Source organism: Bufo bufo, chromosome 2 (assembly GCF_905171765.1).
Source record: "Bufo bufo chromosome 2, aBufBuf1.1, whole genome shotgun sequence".
NCBI classification, from domain to species: domain Eukaryota; kingdom Metazoa; phylum Chordata; class Amphibia; order Anura; family Bufonidae; genus Bufo; species Bufo bufo.
The window spans coordinates 433,099,363-433,121,253 of NC_053390.1; the positions used below are offsets into that span (position 1 = coordinate 433,099,363).

General features: G+C 40.0%; 1 protein-coding gene across 1 annotated transcript in view; it reads right to left on the reverse strand.

Moving 5' to 3' along the window:
• Positions 1-351: 351 nt before the first annotated feature.
• The window catches only part of NCAN (neurocan), a 194,811-nt gene continuing 173,271 nt past the window's right edge, over positions 352-21,891 (reverse strand). The window contains exons 11-15 of the mRNA XM_040419794.1: positions 3,050-3,208; positions 2,457-2,539; positions 1,858-2,002; positions 1,163-1,345; positions 352-554 (exon numbers count right to left, since the gene is read on the reverse strand). Coding sequence (XP_040275728.1) covers positions 352-554; positions 1,163-1,345; positions 1,858-2,002; positions 2,457-2,539; positions 3,050-3,208 — 773 coding nt within the window. The remainder of the gene's footprint in view (positions 555-1,162; positions 1,346-1,857; positions 2,003-2,456; positions 2,540-3,049; positions 3,209-21,891) is intronic.

Sequence of the window (21,891 nt, forward strand, 5' to 3'; positions counted from 1 at the left end):
GAGTTCGGGATATTCTGATGGAGAAAGTACAAATAACACATAACCTAAGATAAACTGTATGGTTTTTAATGATCTTCTGAGTTTTGTATCTGTTTTTCATACCAGCTCTAAATAATGGTGTTCAGTAAGACGTATACAAATATAAACACTAGATTTACTTAAAAAGGGAATGAGATCTCTTTTCAATCTGGTGCTATTTGCAGCAGATGTATCAGGAATGTTCTTGCAAACATCTATTACTAATTGGTTCTGGAATTGATAAGTCCTTTCTGGCATCATGTTGGCTGCTTCCAACAAAAGATTGGTTCCTCAGCAGAAGGTGGAATGCTCAGGGCAATAATTAGATGCTTATCAATAGTAAGTGTCCTTAGCTCTCTGCAGTTGCTGCTGGTCCTCTTTTCTCCTTTCACGGTGGGATTTGTGCTGGTGATGATGATGATGATGGTTGTGGTGGTGGTGATGCTTGTTATTATTGTGGTGGTGGTGGTGATGCTGGTCGTGCTGATGGTGTCTGTGCTGGTGATGATGTCTTCGTGTCCTGTGATGTCTTCTGGCTGTGTGGTAGAAGAAAGTTACTCTATTAATACAAACAATTTTATTTTCTTTAGAATAGTATATTATTCCTTTCTGACTGGTCACAACAAATTCTGTATGGGAGTCAGTATGACATTGCTATTGGATATAATACAATCCTACAGCACAAGGTCCTAAACTACTGATAAGAACCTAGGAGGCCGTGCAAGAAGTTAAAAGGGGTTGTCTCACTTCACCAAACAACATTTATTATGTACATAAAGTTAATACAAAGCACTTACTAATGTATTATTATTATCCATATTCCTTCATTTGCTGGCTGGATTAATTTTTCCATTACATTATACACTGCTCTTTTCCATGGTTATGGCCACCCTGCAATCCAGCAATGGTGGCCGTGCTTGCAAACTTTAAGAAAAAGCACCAGCCTATGTGCACTCCAACAGTCCCGACCACCAGTGAGGCCGGTGCTTTTTCCTATAGTGTGCAAGCACGACCACCGCTGATGGATTGCATAGTGGTCATAACCATGGAAATGAGCAGTGTATAATGTGCTGTAAAACACTTTCGTACATAGCGGTATATGGGTGCTATCCTATAAAAGAGCAAGACATATAGTGATACATACGTTTAACACACAGGATCCTAAGCTTGTCCCATCTTCCATTCTTGTGACATCGGATAGTTGGTATATGTCGCTGTATGAAGCCATCTTGACATTGGTAGCGCACAGTGGAATGGATGCTGTATTTTTCTTTCTTTTTGCCAATGATATGTGCATTTCTCACTGTTGGAGGTGAACTGCAAAGTACTATGGGAAGGTAAATATGATCTCAGCTATCAAACAAAATCTTAATTTAATCTTCTTCCAATTAATCTTTATTAGTCTGTATGTCAAAATGTCATGCCAGCACAGGTTCTCTGGCTTCATAATGACATTTTTAACTTGCAAAATTCCCCAAACACTGCATAGTTTTGCAAATATACCTGCTTTTCATGCCAGGGCTTTCCTTCCCCTGTTTTCTGTATCAGTTCGTGTGGGTAGGATATTTACATACAGAACTTCCTGGTTTCCTCCCCTTTCTGCAGGCATTTCGAATCAAAACTACATTTTACTCTGCAATGTTTCACGGGAATTACGTTGTAAACATCCTAATAGGACGCACTGATGCTGAGAACAGGGGAAGGAAAGTGTTGAAATTTAAAACTGGTCCATATTGTACAAATTTACAGTGTTTGGGGCATTCTATGCAGATAAAAAAATTATTATGAAACCAGAGAACCCCTTTAAGAAAACAACATTATCTGGGGGGAATTGCTTACCAGTCCCTTTCTTGCAAATATAGGGCAGATTGTAGTTACATGGGACATCATTCCACTTGCCATCATCATGGGAAACCATGACCACACAGTCTTCACCTCCAGCAAAAAAATTATCAGGCTGCTTATCTCGCCAGCTCTCATATTGCTGCAATTGACATTAACATCAGAGAGAGTTCATTACTTTGACAAACAATGATGTATAAGAGAAACCATAGTGGAGCAGCTACAGGGTTGGAGTGGTAGCAGTTGAAACCAGGCCCCAATGTGCAGAAGAATGTAATCATGCAGTTGGAATCCTCTCACTTATACAATAGCATATCATTTATGGGAGTAGAGTCTATAGAGAGTGGTATATGACATCACTGGCACTTAGGTGGGGGGTCCAGATATAGCTTCAGGCTCAGGACATCCAAGCTGATGAATCATATATATTTGTAATTAATTGATAATGTAGGGCTTACAGTGTTAGGTTACAAAACAGAACAAAAAGTATAAATTGTGACCTTTTCAAGGGTAATGTCATGCAAACATAGAAGATTTTAATTAAATACCGTAGGACTGATCCTCAGCCAGTCATGTAATTAGTGCTGCATACTCACCAATGCTGTATTATCTGTCCACTGGAAATCCTGCTCCACTGTCCGATCATTGAGACCAATCCAGGTGTTCTCACGACCAAAACCTTTGAATGATCAAAATGCCAGCCAATTAACTTATTAGTTGTCTAACTTATGAGAAGAAGAGACAAAAGATCACGCTATTTAATTACCTGAACAATTTAACATCCTGATAACTTCTCTTTCAAAATATACAATAGGTCATCATAGTCACTCACTGCAAGATCTCATTCAGATGACCATAGTGTTTTGCGGATCCGCACATTACGGATGCCGGCCCATGTGCGTTCCGCAATTTGACAAGAATAGGACTTGTTCTATCTCTTTTTGCAGGGCTGCGGAACGGAACTAAGGATGAGGACAGCACACGGTGCCATTGAAATCAATGAGCCGTGTTAATGGGCCGTAAATAAGAGCATGTCCGTGTGTAGACAGTCAAACATGGATAAAAAGACTGAGAAAGTCCATAAGAGATGTTATTGTAAAGGTGATGAAAACTGACTGTGCAGCAGTTTATTACCTGTCTGCAATGATGCATCCCTAATGTATATATTTGGATAAGTGAATATACTTACTATTGATAAAAACCTGCTCCTCTTGAGAATGAATGCTTGTCAGGTGCCCAGATCTTCTTCGACAGTCTCTTTCAGCCTCTTCCCAAGGCCGTCGTTGGGGGAAATAACGATAACAGGAACCCTGGAACTTGTGCCAATTGTGATCACAACCCTCTGTATCTGAAAAACAGTACACCATACATATTAATATAGGCTGAAAAAAGCTAGCTGCAAGCATAAGATGAAAAGGTCAAGACAGCGTTTAGAAGAAGGGAAGACCTTCCGGACTCCCAGATGAGTCTGCAGATCTCCAAGCCAGTTGGAGGAGACAGCTCTGTGAGGTAGTGCATATTGCAGCTCTGCTGCTTCAAAGCAGGTAGCCTTGTTAAGCTCCCCACTATATTCTACTTAGTCTTGGTGGCAACCAGCTTGATACTCTATGCATAATGTGTGCTGCTGTGTCCTCTACACACTGGAGAATGATATAGATCGTATATAGATAGTATACATCGTGTTAAATGTGTCATGGATGGTCGGGATCTGTATACAGTCAGTGAGGGAGTTGGGCAGACCAGAATATAGACGTTTGAATAACTATGAACATCTTAATAAGGATAGATCCCACAATAAATAAAAAGCCAAAATAATTTTAGCTCCAAATAATAACTACAGGTCTCAGAAACCCTAAATAAAGACAGACCCCAAATAAATATATAGCACAAACTGAACAAAAATACTGACACCTGTATAAATACAGATCCCCAAAAATACTATAACTACAGACCGCAGAACCTCTGAATAAAAACAGACCCCAGACCAGACCCCAAGAATCAGCAACCTCCAGCACGACAGCTGAATCTACATCTCCCAGAACCCTTTTTCGACTTCTTTAGTAGTTACAAGAACAGCCAAGTAAGTGTGCATGCTGGGAGCTGTAGTTGCACAGCAGCTGGAGTGCCAGAGGTTGCTGATTCCTGCCCTAAATACGGATCTCAGACCCCTTAAACAAATACACAGAGAAGACATAGAGTAGACAGATGGGCGAATAAACCACACATTGGACTGGATGTTTTGAGGAGTGCTGCAAGTTTTTTTTAAGTTTCTATTTTGAATCCAGAGGGAAAAAGCAGCCTGGTTTGAAGCTTTTTGTGAGCTGTCCTTATACAAGCAGGCAAACAACTCGAGTTTGTGAGCGTTCGAGTGTTTGAGTTTAAGTGTGTGTTTGTATTAAGTGTGTTACTTTAGATTGCGTGACTTGAGATTCAGGGACTTTAGGAGGGGACTACAGCAAATCAGTTTCTTATCATTGCACTGTATTGTATTTTTTCTCTTTTCATGCGTAATCCCCATTAGTATGTGTTCCATTATTGACAGGGCAGTCCAGTGCACTTGACTAATGTATACAGTCCTGGATCAGTCATTTGAAGGTGTATATCTTTGTTCAAAATGTGAGCAAATTGCCCATTTGGAATCACACATCGCGTATCTAACTGGGCGAGTTTCAACACTGAGAAGCGGGTGGCAATTTGGAACAGAGTTTGCTGCTCACTCAGAAGGCACTCTATGGGGTAGATGTAGAGGAGGGTGGTAGCATTGAGGCTCAGAAAAGTTAGGAAGCTAGCTGTTTAACAGTTAGAAAGTGGGGTAGAGGGAAGAGTGCCAGGGAGGCTAGCCCTGATCTGACACACCCCAACAAGTTTGCAAAGTTGGCAGATGAGGGGGATGTCAGTTCCGGGAGAGCACTGCTGCAGCCGGACACTTCCTCTGCCAGTCAAGGGAATGTCAGCTCCAGTAAGCAGGGGACCAGGAGAGCAGGGCAGGCCAGACAGGTGCTGAGGAGACTCAATTATTAGGGGTACAGATAGGGCAAAAGAACGGTGTGTTGTCTTCCTGGTGCTCGAGTTCGACACATTGCGGATCGGGTTGACAGATTACTGGGAGGGGCTGGAGAAGATCCAGCAGTCATGGTCCATATCAGAACCAATGACAAAGTTAGAGGTAGGTGGAGCGTCCTTGTAGGAAGTAGGGGTTTGGGTTCCTGGAGAACTGGGCCAACTTCTCGGTCATCCACAGGCTCTATCGTAGAGATGGGCTACACTTCAATGGGGAAGGGGTAGCTGTTTTGGGGGAGAAGATGGCTAGAAGGATGAAGGAGTGTTTAAACAAGAGACGGGGGGGGGGGGGTAATTATGTTATAGGAGGGAAAGATAGTGCAGATAGAGACCTTGGGCGAGGTAATGGAACTGGGGGAGGAATGAAAGGAGGAACTTGAACAGTTCATAAGGAAAGGTGTAGGGTAAAAAAAAAAAACATAAACCACTTAATTATATGTACAGTATACTAATGCCAGAAGCCTGACTAATAAAACTGGTGAACTGGAAGCAGTAATGTCTGAGGAGGACTATGACATAGTGGGAATACATGAGACATGGCTGGATGATAGCTATGACTGGGCAGTTAACGTACAGGGTTACAGTCTGTTTAGAAAGGATTGTCAAAACCGGAGAGGGAGAGGGGTTTGCCTTTATGTATAGTTCGGTCTAAAGCCCACACTCCAGGAAGATATAAATGAGGGACATGAACATGTGGAGTCACTGTGGGTAGAAATACATGGAGGCAAAAATAATAATAAATTACTAATAGGAGTTTATTATAAGCCACCGAATATACCAGAGTCCACAGAAAATCTACTTCTAAACAAAACAGACGAGGCAGCAAATCATAATGAGGTCATTATTATGGGGGACTTCAACTACCCAGATATAGACTGGGAAACTGAAACCTGTACATCTCATAAAGGAAACAGGTTCTTGGCAATAACCAAAGACAATTACCTTTCCCAACTGGTTCAGGACCCGACTAGAGGGACAGCAACACTGGACTTAGTATTAACCAATAGACCTGACAGAACAACAGATGTGCAGGTTGGGGGAAACCTGGTAAATAGTGAGCATAAAGTAATAACCTTCCAATTGTCATTCAAAAGAGTGTTTCTTCAGAGAGGAACAAAAATACCAAACTTTAAAAAAGCTAAATTTAGCCAACATGGAGTACTGTGTACAGTTCTGGGCTCCTGTGAACAAGGCAGACATAGCAGAGCTGGAGAGGGTTCAGAGGAGGGCAACTAAACTAATAACTGGAAGGGTGGACTGCAGTACCCTGAAAGATTATCAAAATTAGGGTTATTCACTTTAGAAAAAAGTATGAAATATGTATAAATATTTCAGGGGTCAGTACATAGATCTCTCCCATCATATATGTATACCCGGGACTGTGACTGTGACATCCTCTGCGTCTGGAGGAAAGAAGGTTTGTACACAAACATAGAAAAGGATTCTTTACAGTAAGAGCAGTGAGACTATGGAACTCTCTGCCTGAGGGGGTGTTGATGGTGAGTTCACTAAAAGAGTTCAAGAGGGGCCTGGATGTATTTCTGGAGTGTAATAATATTACAGGCTATAGCTACTAGAGATCCAGGGAGTTATTCTCATTGCCTGATTGGCGGGAAGGAATTTTTTTCCCCTAAAGTGAGGAAAATTGGCTTCTACCTCACAGGATTTTTTTTGCCTTCTTCTGGATCAACATGCAGCATAAGAGGCTGAACTGGATGGACAGATGTTTTTTTTCCAGCCTTATAAACTATTTAACTATGTAACTATGTTTTTATCTCTGTAAGGGTTCTGTCACATTTTACTTTTTTATACAATTTTTAAAACCAAGTAGATTTGAAAAAAGGAGAAATAGTATGTGTCCTTAATACTTTTGTTTTATGATCTAAAAACTGCATAAAAATACCTAAATATGTTGATGTGCCCTAAGGCTTCCTTCACAATCATATATATATATTTTTTTTTACAAGATGCCATGAATTTCAGTTTTTTTTTAGGGTGCTGCCATACATGGTTTTTGGCGTTTTTGTTTCCTGTCCAAACACCAGTTGTGCAGTGTTTTTTGTACTGTAGTATTTTTGTGGCATTTTTGGCCAAATGGTGTGCTTGAGTACCTGGTGTTTTTAATGGTGTTTTTTCAATGCCTTGCATTTTTCTATAAAAAAGTATGTACTCCCCTGTGTCGTGTAATTCTATATATTCATGCCACTCTGTAAAGATTGTCTTTACGATGCCGTTCAGTCTGGCCCTGCATTTGGAATATGCTTTCCCTTTGGAGGAAATCAGTGCACGTTTTGTATGTCTCTTATTTCTTAAATCTTGTGTAACTAAGTACTGTACCTTTTTAGTACATTATATCACATCTTTAATGGTTTTGCCTTGTGCCCTGAAGAAGCCCAGTAACCTCCCTTTTTAAGTGTATGAGTGCAGTTTGCGTTACCTTGTATTTCTATTATTGTTGCCTGTGCTACTGTGTGCCTGCTAATTGGTATATTAATTTAAATGTCATAGATGGTGGCAGCGTGTTGGGGTGCATGAACAGCTGTGTCGGTGTGATCTAGGTTTAATCTGAGGCCTTTGTGTAGAGACGCAAGAGATTAAGTGCATGAAATACATCGACCCTTGGCAGCGCACCCAGGTCACGTGACAGGGCAGTTCCAATGTGGGACAAAAGCCACGGATTGTGGCATTAGGACTGATAGAAACAATCATTAAGAAGTGTTTCCAAATACTTCTGTCCATATAATCTGTCTGTATATTTTTCTGTCTAATTATCTGTCTATCTATTTAGTAAAATTACAGTCTAATTGTTATTAGAGATGAGCGAATTTTTCAAAAATTTGATTCGGCCGATTCGCCAATTTTTTTAAAAAAAAATTGGTTCGATCCGAATTTATTTGCAGCGAATTTCGTTAAAAATTGGCTATTTCCTGGCTGCAGAGAGCCTTTAAATTGGTGCAGAACACAGCTTTACAGTAACACGCATAGGGAGTCTGCTCTTGTAGTGAAATAATACTGTGAGTCAGTATGACATGCAGATGACAGGCATCGCTGTTAGAATCACTGCACACTTCACTTATTTGGGCAGTCACGTGGCCAAAACTGACCAAATAACTATGAACTCAGCCTTGCAGGTCAATGTTAGCTTCAAGAAGAAGCGTACTTCTTTTACACTGTCAGGTGATTCCACATAGATGTCTACAGAGCCTGTTCTATTAAACATTTATACAAGTAGAGCCTCCCGACAGAGTGGAAATGGTGTCAGCAGTAAGTTTGTGTTGATATCACTGATTGGCTGGGGGTGTCTGATGTCACTTGGGACAAAATGGATGACCAAGTCAACCATTCAAGAACCGCTGGGTTGCTGGTCAAGACACAACCGCTGGATGACACCGGGAGCTCAGGCCTCTTGCTTCGACCCCTGCTGCCACGCCCTCTTATTCTGCTGCGACCCGTGCCTGCGCCAGAAACATTTAGGCCTCTGCCACTCCCCTGTGCAGGACATGTCACTTTTCTGTCTGACATACTGTTAGATCAAATAAATAAATAAAAAGGAAATTAAAACACCCCAAAAAAGTCTATATTTCCTCACTTCATCACACAAAGGCTAATAAGCCCTTTTTTTCCCACTAATACACGCCAAAAAGGGCTGTAATTTTCTAACTTCACCATACAACGGCAAATAATTTTTTTGTGCCACTAATACACACAAAAAATGGCTTTAGAACATATAACTGCACCGCTGAATGGCCCTTATTTTTTTCCACTTATACACGCCACAGAAGGCTTTTAGAACATATAACTGCACCGCCTACATCAAATATATTTTTCTTTTTCCACTTATACACGCCACAAAGGGCTTTAGAACATATAACTGCACCGCTGAACATCAAATATATATTTCTTTTTCCACTTATACACGCCCCAAAAGGCTTTAGAAAATATAACTGCACCATTGAACAGCAAATATATTTTTCTTTTGCCACTTATACACGCCACAAAAGGCTATAGAACATATAACTGCACCGCTGAACGGCAAATATATTTTTCTTTTGCCAATAATACGCGACAAAAAGGGTTTTAGAACATGACTGCCCCACTGAACGACAAATAGGCTCTTATTTTTTTCCACTTCTACACTCCATAGAAGGCTTTAGAACATATAACTGCACTGCTGAACGGCAAATATATTTAACTTTTTTCACTAATGCACGACAAAAAGGGCTTTAGAACATATAACTGCATCGCTGAACAGAAAATATATTTTACTTTTGCCACTAATGCACGACAAAAAGGACTTTAGAACATATAACTGCACTGCTGAACAGCAAATATATTTTACTTTTGCCACTAATGTACAAACTGAAAAGAATGGCGTGGTATTAAACAGGCAGGAAGTGCTCAAACCCACAAGCAGTTGTGCATATATATAGGGGAGCAAATCCTGCACTTGTGGCCCGTTGCTAATGACGATCCCCAGCAAAAATGCATACAATGGAGGATGCCCGCAGCAAACCACAAGTACCACAATAGAATGTGGGTTTGAGCACTTTGTACCTGTTTAATACCACGCCATTCTTTTCAGTTTGTATATATAGAGATGCCTGGAGGTGTATAAACTCCAATTTAAATGTGCCTGCTTTCCATCTACAGGCTACATTTAGGTGCACCTGTAAGGCCTGGGCCATATCAGCCAGTCTTGAGTGGGACTCGCAGACTCCTCCCTCCTCCCATTGCTAGCATGGTTACATGCTGGAGGTAACTGGTGAATTGTTTGTGAGTCGACCTCATGCTCCTGTAATTTGCCCACTGGCTCCTGGTATTTCCCACATGGCACAGGTAGGTGAGTGTTAGGTTCCGAGCTACTTGAGAAACCTTGGCGCGGTGCTCGGGCTCAGACATGTCCTACACCCTAGGACATGTTGGCTAATCTCTCAATTTTAAAATCAGTTTGAGGGTTTAGTAAGACCGCAGAGTGCACCTGTCTTTGCTATTATTTTGCCACTAATACACAACAAAAAGGGCTTTAGAAAATATAACTGCACCGCTGAACATCAAATATGTTTTTATTTTGCCATTATTACACAAAAAAAAGGGCTTTGGAACTGTGAGACAGTGACAGATCTCACACAGTTTAGAGGCAAGTAAGGGGTGGATAGTGCGGCCCACACCCCTATTCTACCACAGGTGAGACCAGCTGGAGCCACTCAGGCTGGCATAAAGCACCTCCCAGGGTGTCAGTAAGGGCGAAGTGTGCAAACAGAGGCCTGGTGAGGCTCTGTGAGTGTGGTCTCAGCTAGCTGGGCAAGGCTGAAAGACCACAAGGCTGAGAGATATTCTGACCGTGGTGCAGCCTGGGGATTGGTAGACTATTGGGCTGAGAAAGTCGCACCTGAAACAGTGTGTGAATTATGATGTATACTGTAGGTGAGTGAGAGAGACACTTCCTATGTTTTAGTTAGTGCCCAGACGGGCTAGCTTTTTTTTTTTGTACTGTTTATGTTTGTGCTTTTTCCACAATAAAGCACAGTTTGAACATGAAAATCCATTGCCTGCATGGAGTTTGTATGTTCTCCCCGTGTTTATGTGGGGGTACTCCGGTTTCCTCCCACACTCCAATTACATACTGATAGGGACCTTAGATTGTGAGCCCCATTGGGGACAGTTGGATGCTAATGTCTGTAATACGCTGCGGAATATAGTAGCGCTATATAAGTGCATAAAATAAATATAACTGCACCGCTGAACGGCAAATATATTTTTATTTTGCCACTTATACACGCCACAAAAGGCTTTAGAACATATAACTGCACCGCTGAACGGCAAATAGGTCCTTATTTTTTCCACTTATACAAGCCACAAAAGGCTTTAGAACATATAACTGCACCACTGAACGACAAATATATTTTTCTTTTGCCACTAATACACAAACAAAAAGGACTTTAGAACATATAACTGCACCGCTGAACGGAAATAGGCCCTTATTTTTTTCCACTTATACACGCCACAAAAGGATTTAGAACATGTAACTGCAACGCTGAACGGCAAATAGGCCCTTATTTTTTTCCACTGTAATTTTCGCACTTCACCAGACAACGGTTAATAAGCCCCTTTTTTCCCACTAATACAAGCCAAAAAATGCTTTCGAACATATAACTGCACCGCACAAGGGCAAATAAGACGTATAAATATTTCCTTGCAATAAACCCTGTTAATGGCTGTATGCACCCCAATAACAAGAACGGTTTGCTGGAATTACAGAGCTGTATAATGTCAATTTTGGTGCCCAGTCAGTGCAGCAAGTTGTAATAGGATTGTTCCTATTACCCAGGCTGTAACCTCCCCTACTGAACCCTGTTCAGCATAAATGCTGTGGAATGATTCCTCCCTATCCTTTCCCTACACTTGTAAATCGTTTTTTTAGCACAATGAAGCGCCTGTTGACCTCTCTCCCTGCACTAAGTACACTGGAAAATGGCAGAATACAAGATGGATGAGGCTATTTACAGGGTTGTGACATCACAGGGCTGGCTGGCTGATGATTGGCTGCATGCATGGTATTATGGGTGATCACGCCTTCCCAGAGTTCCTTGCTCCATGTCCTCACATGTGCAGCAGCAATTTTAGGAAAAAATTTGAATCGTTACCACAAAGCGTGAGGAAATTCGGATTCGGTGCGAATCTAAAATTTCCTGAAATTCGGATCGAATTCCACTTCGTCAACTTCGATTCGCTCATCTCTAATTGTTATACTTAAAATTCAACACATCATTTCTTGACCAGCAGAAGAAATTACAGTCTAATTTCTGTGTGTTTTACCCGGTTTACACATGAAATTGTCAAGTACATTATACTTTTATTAATAATATGGTTCCACGCGACAATACCCCATACTTCCTACAATACCATAAGCAGAGGTAAACGTGCATTCACAGCATCAATCCAAATATGTATGTATGTACCTGTTTGAACTTTGCTGTCACTTTTCTGCGAGTACCGATCCTCTTTTGTATGCTGGTACTTGTATATTAAGGTGGGATATGGAGCCCTATGTTATTTGTTAAAAATTAGCTTGCCCAGGCCCGGTGGCACCGCTCGATGTTAGACTCGCTAGCTTTCTCTCAAATCCAAGCATTATGTGACGTCACTGAACTAGGTTACGAGTGTTTTTGGAGTGTCAAAAAATCTCCAACTCATTTGGGATAATCGTTATCCTTCGTCAGGGATGTAGACTGTTTCTCCTAGTATTCCTTATATAGGGTTCTCCTCCCCTTCTATTTTTAACCCTTGGTTCTCTCTTATATGTTTCTCCTTCATTCAAATGCAAATAATTAAATCTCTGAGTTTAACCCTATTGGTGCTAATGTATTCATATTAAAAATCCAACGTATCTCCGCTTTAGACATTTTTTAAATAAAATCTCCTCCTCTTTTATCACCCTTAACTACTTCTATTCCACTAAATTGAGTTCCCTCACTTAAACCCCCATGTTTCTCCTTATAATGTATATAAGGGGTGGCAATCGTATTTTCTGTGAATATTGTAAATATGTTCCCCCACTCTCTTATTTAAGGACCTTTTTGTACGTCCTATATATATCTTATTACATGGACAAGTTAATGAGTAAATAACACCTCAACTATTGCATGTACAGTCAGGTCCATAAATATTGGGACATCGACACAATTCTAACATTTTTGTCTCTATTCACCACCACAATGGATTTGAAATGAAACGAACAAGATGTGCTTTAACTGCAGACTGTCAGCTTTAATTTGAGGGTATTTACATCCAAATCAGGTGAACGGTGTAGGAATTACATCAGTTTGCATATGTGCCTCCCACTTGTTAAGGGACCAAAAGTAATGGGACAGAATAATAATCATAAATCAAACTTTCACTTTTTGATACTTGGTTGCAAATCCTTTGAAGTCAATTACAGACTGAAGTCTGGAACGCATAGACATCAACAGACGCTGGGTTTTATCCCTGGTGATGCTCTGCCAGGCCTCTACTGCAACTGTCTTCAATTCCTGCTTGTTCTTGGGGCATTTTCCCTTCAGTTTTGTCTTTAGCAAGTGAAATGCATGCTCAATCGGATTCAGGTCAGGTGATTGACTTGGCCATTGCATAACATTCCACTTTTTTCCCTTAAAAAACCTCTTTGGTTGCTTTTGCAGTATGCTTTGGGCTGTGAAGCGCCGTCCAATGAGTTCTGAAGCATTTGGCTGAATATGAGCAGATAATGTTGCCTGAAACACTTCAGAATTCATCCTGCTGCTTTTGTCAGCAGTCACATCATCAATAAATACAAGAGAACCAGTTCCATTTCAAATTGTTCCCCATCATCCTTCTCTCCATTTTCATTCTCACATCTTTTATTCTTAATTAATTCCTGTATTTCTAATTCAGCTATTATTGTTTTTTATTCTATTAACCTATCTCTACTGTAACCTTTTGATTCAAATTTATGTTGTAGTTCCTCTGCTTCTTTCTCATAATCCTCCCTTTTTGTACAGTTTCTTTTTATTCACATGAATTGGCTCTTATTTGGCAAACTATTCACATCTGTGGGTTTGTTATATGTCCTTGTACATGTTTTATCCTTTTCTATATACTGTAAATAGTTCAGTCTAAAAAATTCATCTCCCTTGTACTAAACAACAGTGTAAATTCCAAATAAAATAAATTTATATTTAATTCTTAAAAAAATTGCACCAATTCTACTTCTCCCTCCCTCCCAAATAAAAGCCACATTGTCTATAAAACGTTTAATTTTAATATGAATACATTAGCACCAATAGGGTTAAACTCAGAGATTGAATTATTTGCATTTGAATGAAGGAGAAATGTATGAGAGAGAACCAAGGGTTAAAAATGGGAGGAGAACCCTATATAAGGAATGCTAGAAGAAACGCGTTGGTGATTTTTTGACACTCCTAGATACCCGTAACCTAGTTCAGTGATGTCACATAGCGCTCAGATTTGAGCGCGAGCTAGCTAGTCTAACATCGAGTGGTGCCACCGGCCGGAGCAAGCTCATTTTTAACAAATCACATAGGGCTCCCTATCCCACCCTAATATACAAGTACCAGCATACAAAAGAGGATAGGTATGCGCAGAAACGTGACAGCAAAGTTCAAACAGGTACATACAGTATATACATACAGTCCTGATCAAAAGTTTAAGACCACTTGAAAAATGGCAAAAAATCATATTTAGCATGGCTGGATCTTAACAAGGTTCCAAGTAGAGCTTTAACATGCAACAAGAAGAAATGGGAGTGAGACAAAACATTTTTTGAGCATTCAATTTAATGAAAACAACGATTAAACTGAAACAGGCTGTTTTTCAGCTGATCAAAAGTTTAGGACCACATGCCTTTAAAAGGCCAAATCTGTGCAAAGATGTGGATTCATTGTCATTTTCTGTCAGGTAGTCACACGTTGTGATGGCAAAGGCAAAAAAACTCTCCCTTTTTGAACATGGTCGGGTTGTTGAACTGCATAAGCAGGGTCTCTCACAGTGCGCCATCGCTGCTGAGGTGGGATGCAGTAAGACTTCTTAAATTCTTAAATTTAAAGACTTCTTAAAGGATCTTAAATTCTTAAATGATCCTGAGGGTTATGGAACAAAAAGTCAAGTGGAAGACCCAAAAAAATGTCATCAGCACTAAGCCTGATGATCCAATTGGCTGTCCGTCAAGACACTGGACGATCCTCGACCCAAATTAAGGCCCTTACTAGTGCTGACTGCAGCCCCATAACCATCAGACGGCATCTGAGACTGAAGGGCTTGAAAAACAAAAAACGTCTTCAAAGACCTCGTCTCCTTGAACGCCACAGAACTGCTCGTTTGGACTTTGCAAGAGAGCAGCAAACATGGGACATTCAAAGGTGGAAGAAAGTTTTATTCTCTGATGAGAAAAAATGTAACCTTGATGGTCCTGATGGTTTCCAACGTTACTGGCATGACAAGCAGATCCCACCTGAGATGTTTTCTATGCGCCACAGTGGAGGGGGCGCCATAATGGTCTGAGGTGCTTTTTCCTTCAGTGGAACAATGGAGCTTCAGGAAGTGCAGGGGCGTCAAACGGCCGCTGGCTATGTCCAGATGTTGCAGAGAGCATTCCTCATGACTGAGGGCCCTCGTCTGTGTGGTAACGACTGGGTTTTCCAACAGGACAACGCTACAGTACACAATGCCCGCAGAACAAGGGACTTCTTCCAGGAGAATAACATCACTCTTTTGGCCCATCCTGCGTGTTCCCCTGATCTAAATCCAATTGAGAACCTTTGGGGATGGATGGCAAGAGAAGTTTACAAAAATGGACAACAGTTCCAGACAGTAGATGGCCTTCGTGCGGTCGTCTTCACCATTTGGAGAAATGTTCCCACTCACCTCATGGAAACGCTTGCATCAAGCATGCCGAAACAAATTTTTGAAGTGATAAACAATAATGGCGGAGCTACTCATTACTGAGTTCATGTTTGGAAGTTGGATTTCTGTTTTGGGGATGGGGGTTTAGTTTTTTTTTGGAAGTGTGGTCCTAAACTTTTGATCAGCTGAAAAACAGTCTGCTTCAGTTTATTCGTTGTTTTTATTAAATTGAATGCTCAAAAAATGTTTTGTCTCACTCCCATTTCTTCTTGTTGCATATTAAAGCTCTACTTGGAACCTTGTTAAGATCCAGCCATGCTAAATATGATTTTTTGCCATTTTTCAAGTGGTCTTAAACTTTTGATCAGGACTGTATTTGGATTGATGCTGTGAATGCACGTTTAACTCTGCTTATAGTATTGTAGGAAGTGTAGGGTATTGTCGCGTGGAACCATATTATTGATATTCGTTTTCTTGCATTTTGTAGCAGTGGCGGTACTGCTGCGGTACCGCGGCGTCAGTGATAGGTCATAGAGGATAAAAACGCCAGTGTAATATAGTTCTTAAGTACGGTGTTTCAGTTATCGCAATACACTACGGCAAGGAGACAATCTGAGTCCCTAAATAAATATAATAGTGTACAATTTATACAGATTAAACACATATTGAAAGATTTGGAGCAGTTACTCATTTTAGAAATGAAAGATCTATGGTAAATCACTTCATTGCAGAAATATCTGGAATGGGATATAATACCCAAAGGATTAAAAGTGAAAAAGGTGTTATCAGGAGACATAAGAAACAACAGTGTAACCAATGAATGGGAACGTATGTTTCATGAATTTTCAAGGAATGCAACTAAATTTATTATTAACAAAAGAAGAGAAATATTAATGAGAACAAATAGAGAGATCATGGTAACGTTTGAGAAATTAGGACCATGGAAAGACCATATAAGTATAAAACAGATAGTTGAAAATATAAAAAGGAGATTACACCAAAAGGAAGATGAAATAAGGGACAAGAAAATTAGGAAATTTAATCGTGATGCCCTCCCCAAAAATCCAGTAGATCATCAAGAATCCATAATCCCAAATTCATTTCAAACAGTAGATTAATTTTTACAAAGTGGGAATAATGATATGGAAGAATTATTATCCATTATCACTATACATAATGAAGAAGAAGAAGATAACTATCTAAACTGTAGAACCCCACTAACCCCAGAAATAAAAATAAAAAGAATAGATGGATTTAATGTACAAAAAAAGTGATTAATTTGATGTGTTAACAGATTGTAGTGAGGAGAGCATTGAGGATGTAGTCCAGCAACAACATCAAAGCTTACAAAATGATACACCAAAAAATGGTAACGATGATAAAGAAAAGGCTTCATGCACATGAACGCTGTTTGTTTCCATGTCCGTTCCGTTTTTTTTGCGGATAGGATGCGGATCCATTCATTTCAATGGGTCCGCAAAAAACACGGACAGCACACCGTGTGCTGTCTGCATCAGTATGTCCGTTCCGCAAAAAAATTGCGCATGTCCTATTTTTTTCTAGTTTGCGGACAAAGATAGGCATTATTACAATGGATCCGCAAAAAAAAGGATGCCATACGGAACATCATCCGTTTTTTGGGCGGATCCGCAATTTGCGGACCGCAAAACACATACGGTCGTGTGCATGTAGCCAAAAGAAGAGAAAAATGTTGTACAAAAAAGAGCATCCAATATGGGGATAAAAAGAAAGAGAAAGAGATGGAGGGTGAAGAGGGTAATGAACAAAGAGAAAAGGCAGTGGTAAAAAAAACCCCCAGTAAAACAGGATTTTTTTCAGGCCAGAAGGAAAGGAAATACAAAAGGGGAAGTAGGGGAGGGAAACTCACCAAAAAGAAGTCATCATCAAATGAACCAATAAAACAATCGGGACAAAAGGTTTATAATTTGAGAAAATATACACTCAAGGAAGGAGAACTAAAAGTATTAGAGAAAGGTTTGAAGTTTGCACCGACAACATTTTTTTATAAATTTGAGGCGTTCATAGGGATATGAAAATTCATGAGGAGATTGACATTAAAGAAATATTTCAAGAAGAAAAATCATCAAAAAAATCATCAAAAACAACAAAAAAATTTAAGAGGTGATAATGATATGAAGAAGGAGGAGATTAATAATGACTACAAACATGCTGACTTGAAAGTTAAGTCTAGATATCACCGGATACAGGAGTACTCAGTCTTTTAATACATTTATGTACTTAGTAGTAAAAGATATACGGAAGGTAAAAGGTCCCAAAAAATCCGAAAAACTACAGTATATGAGCAATATATCAAAAGTGGAGAGGGAAACTTCGACGGCGATGCAAGAGAATAACAACATCATTATACCTCCAGCGGACAAAGGTGGTTGCATTGTAATTATGGATAAAGAAAATGATTGTAAGGAGGCATACAACTTATTGGGGGACCAAAAACATATAGAATATTGAAGAAAGTTCCAACGGAAACATATAAAAAAAAATTTATGGAGTAATACAAAGGGGCAAAACACAAGTTATATTAAAAAAAAAGGAGGACCAATTGAATTGAATGTCTAACCATTAATTTACCGAGGTATGTGGATTTCCACTTACAGCCTTGTGCCCAGATGTTACCGACCTATTTGAAAGACACTAAGCATATTTTACAGATATTAAATTAAATAGAATGGAGATCGCATTATATTATCGGTACAGTTGATATAAAATCACTTTATACTATAATAGAAAATGAGAAAGGATGTGAAGCTGCAAATTTGTTTTTATAAATTGTTTTTAAAAACTACCTAGAGATCAAATCGATTTCATAGGGGAGTGTATATTGTTTATTTTAAAGACTTTTTTTTTATTTTTAAGGATACTTTTTACCTTCAGCAGTGGGGTACTGCTATGGGGACGAGATTCGCACCAGGGTTCACAAATTGATATGTGGGGTGTTGGGTACATGAAGTGATCTACCTCAATGGCGAGCTCCGGGCGAATCTCGTCCTCTATAAATGTTTTATAGACAATGTGGTTTTTATTTGGGGGGGAGGGGAAGTAGAATTGGTGCAATTTTTTAAAGAACTAAATAAAAATAAATTTTATTTGGAATTTACACCAAGGTTTAGTACAAGGGAGATTAATTTTTTAGACAACTATTTATGTAGAAAAGGATAAAATATGTACAAGGACATATAACAAACCCACAGATGTGAATAGTTTTATTTCACAAGATAGTTGTCATCTCCCCTAGTGGCTGGAAAATATACCAAAGAGCCAATTCATGCGAATAAAAAGGAACTGTACAAAAAGGGAGGATTATGAGAAAGAAGCCGAGGAACTACAACATAAATTTAAATCAAAAGGTTACAGTAGAGATAGGTTAATAGAACAAAAAACAATAATAGCTGAATTAGAAAAACAGGAATTAATTAAGAACAAAAGATGTGAGAATGAAAATGGAGAGAAGAATGATGGGGAACAATTTGAAATTATTACACAATAGTAGGTGATTATATCCCCAAGTTCTTCAAATGTATATATAGGAAGGCTAGAAATGTGGGGAATATGGTGGCACCAACAAAGAAATGCATAAATATACAGGTGAATAATCCAAAAATAAAGCAACCATTAAAAGTTTTTTTTCCATGTGGAACATGTGGGGTATGCAAAAGTTAAAAAATTACTAAAAAATCTGGAAGTAATGCACAAGTAAAAAATACAGATGGCTCATTTGTGCATTATATAAGAGACTATATCACATGCAATAGTTGAGGTGTTATTTACTCATTAACTTGTCCATGTAATAAGATATATATAGGACGTACAAAAAGGTCCTTAAATAAGAGAGTGGGGGAACATATTTACAATATTCACAGAAAATACGATGGACCCCTTATCCCGACATTATAAGGAGAAACATGGGAGTTTAAGTGAGGGAATTCAATTTAGTGGAATAGAAATAGTTAAGGGAGATAAAATAGGAGGAGATTTTATTTTAAAAAAATCTAAAGTGGAGACACGTTGGATTTTTAATATGAATACATTAGCACCAATAGGGTTAAACTCAGAGATTTTATTATTTGCATTTGAATGAAGGAGAAAAGTATGAGAGAGAACCAAGGGTTAAAAATGGGAGGGGAGGAGAACCCTATATAAGGAATACTAGGAGAAACAGTCTACATCCCTGATGAAGGATAACGATTATTCGAAACGTGTTGCAGCTTTTTTGACACTCCTAGATACCCGTAACCTAGTTCAGTGACGTCACATAACGCTTGTATTTGAGCGTGAGCTAGCGAGTCTAACATCGAGCGGTGCCACCGGCCGGGCAAGCATTTTTAACAAATCACATAGGGCTCCCTATCCCACCCTAATATACAAGTACCAGCATACAAAAGAGTATCGGTACGCGCAGAAAAGTGACAGCAAAGTTCAAACAGGTACATACATACATATTTGGATTGATGATGTGACTGCACGTTTACCTCTGCTTATGGTATTGTGGGAAGTGTGGGGTATTGTCGCGCGGAACCATATTATTGATATTAGTTTCCCTGCATTTTGCAGCAGTGGCGGTACTGCTGCGGTAATGCAGCATCAGTGATAGGTCATAGAGGATAAAGCGCCAGTGTAATATAGTTCTTAAGTACATTATACTTTTATACCTTCCAGCTTTCTAACTGTCTATTCTACACAGCTATTTTCCACTAAATGGAGATTATGTGGGTCAGATCATAAGGGGAGAGGAGGACACAGACATTTGACTCAGCTGCTGACACAGGTAAGGTTTTACTGTAGGGAGCTGACTCTGCGCAACCCTTGATATACCGCTGACCATACACTACTGAGATGAGAAGCGAGAAAACAAAGAATTTTACATCTGCTACTCAATTTAAATTCATATATGCAGATATAGGATTTTGTACTATTTTTAACTATTCTCTGAAAGTTGGGCAGAGAGGGCGCTTAAAATAAATCAGATGGATAGCTAAAGTACAGATGTACTTGAAAATACTTGAAGTAACACTACTACTAATTGAAAATGGGAAAATAGACTATTGTTGCTATGAGCCCCATCAACACAGACTTATACAGGCGTGTAGCTATAGGAGGTGTAGAGGTAGCAGTCACTACCGGGCCCAGGAGCCTGGGGGGGCCCAAAGATCCTTCTGCCACATAAGAAGACACCGGTATTATAAAAAGTGCATGCTGGTCAAGTTACACCTCTGGCTGGAGGGAAGGGGTTAGGTTGAGAATTTGGCATGGGTGGAGCCCCCCTCCACCCATGCCAAATTCTCAACCTAACCCCTTTCCTCCAGCCAGAGGTGTAACTTGACCAGCATGCACTTTCTATAATACTGGTGTCTTCTTATGTAGCACAAGGGTCTTTGGGCCCCCTCAGGCTCCTGGGCCCAGTAGCGACTAATACCTCTGCAGCACAAAGGCTATGTGGTTCCCTGCCCCTGGCCACAAAGCACTGAAGGAAGGGGTCCCAAGCTGAACTCTTGCACTAGTTCCCATGAGCCTTTAGCTATGCCCCTGCTTATATACTGTAGTAAGTACCGTAAGTAACTGCTGAACAATAGAGGTTGTAACAAACAGAATGCAGCACTGGATAGTATATAGTCGGCACAGTACAAACCACTTTATCACCTGGACTGGGCAGAGTACAACTGTCACCAATTACAACGCAGTTATATGCTTCACTGCCATATTAAAGGGAATCTGTCAGCAGTTTTGTGCCGTCCTATCTGAGAGACCCTGAGCATAACGTTTTGCTGAAATCGGTATTGAGCTGCTCTAGCATGAACCGACAGCAAGAGTCCACTGAATACAGTGCACATGCAAGTGAGTCCTCATATTCATGAGCTCCATAACTATTTTAATTGTCCGTTAATATAGCCATATGAGTGCTTATTTTTTGCAGTATAAGGCCTCATGCACACGACCGTATTTTTTTGCGGTCCGCAAAACGGGGTTCTGTTTTCCCGTGATCCGTGACCGTTTTTTCGTCCGTGGGTCTTCCTTGATTTTTGGAGGATCCACGGACATGAAAAAAAGTCATTTTGGTGTCCGCCTGGCCGTGCGGAGCCAAACGGATCCGTCCTGAATTACAATGCAAGTCAATGGGGACGGATCCGTTTGACGTTGACACAATATGGTGCCATTTCAAACGGATCCGTCCCCATTGACTTTCAATGTAAAGTCTGGAGTCCCTTTTATACCATCGGATCAGAGTTTTCTCCAATCCGATGGTATATTTTAACTTGAAGCGTCCCCATCACCATGGGAACGCCTCTATGTTAGAATATACTGTCGGATATGAGTTAGATCGTGAAACCTCATTTCCGACAGTATATTCTAACACAGAGGCGTTCCTATGGTGATGGGCACGCTTCTAGTTAGAATATACTACAAACTGTGTACATGACTGCCCCCTGCTGCCTAGCAGCATACGATCTCTTACAGGGGGCCGTGATCAGCACAATTAACCCCTCAGGTGCCGCACCTGAAGGGGTTAATTGTACTATCATATCCCCCTGTAAGAGATCAGGGCTGCCAGGCAGCAGG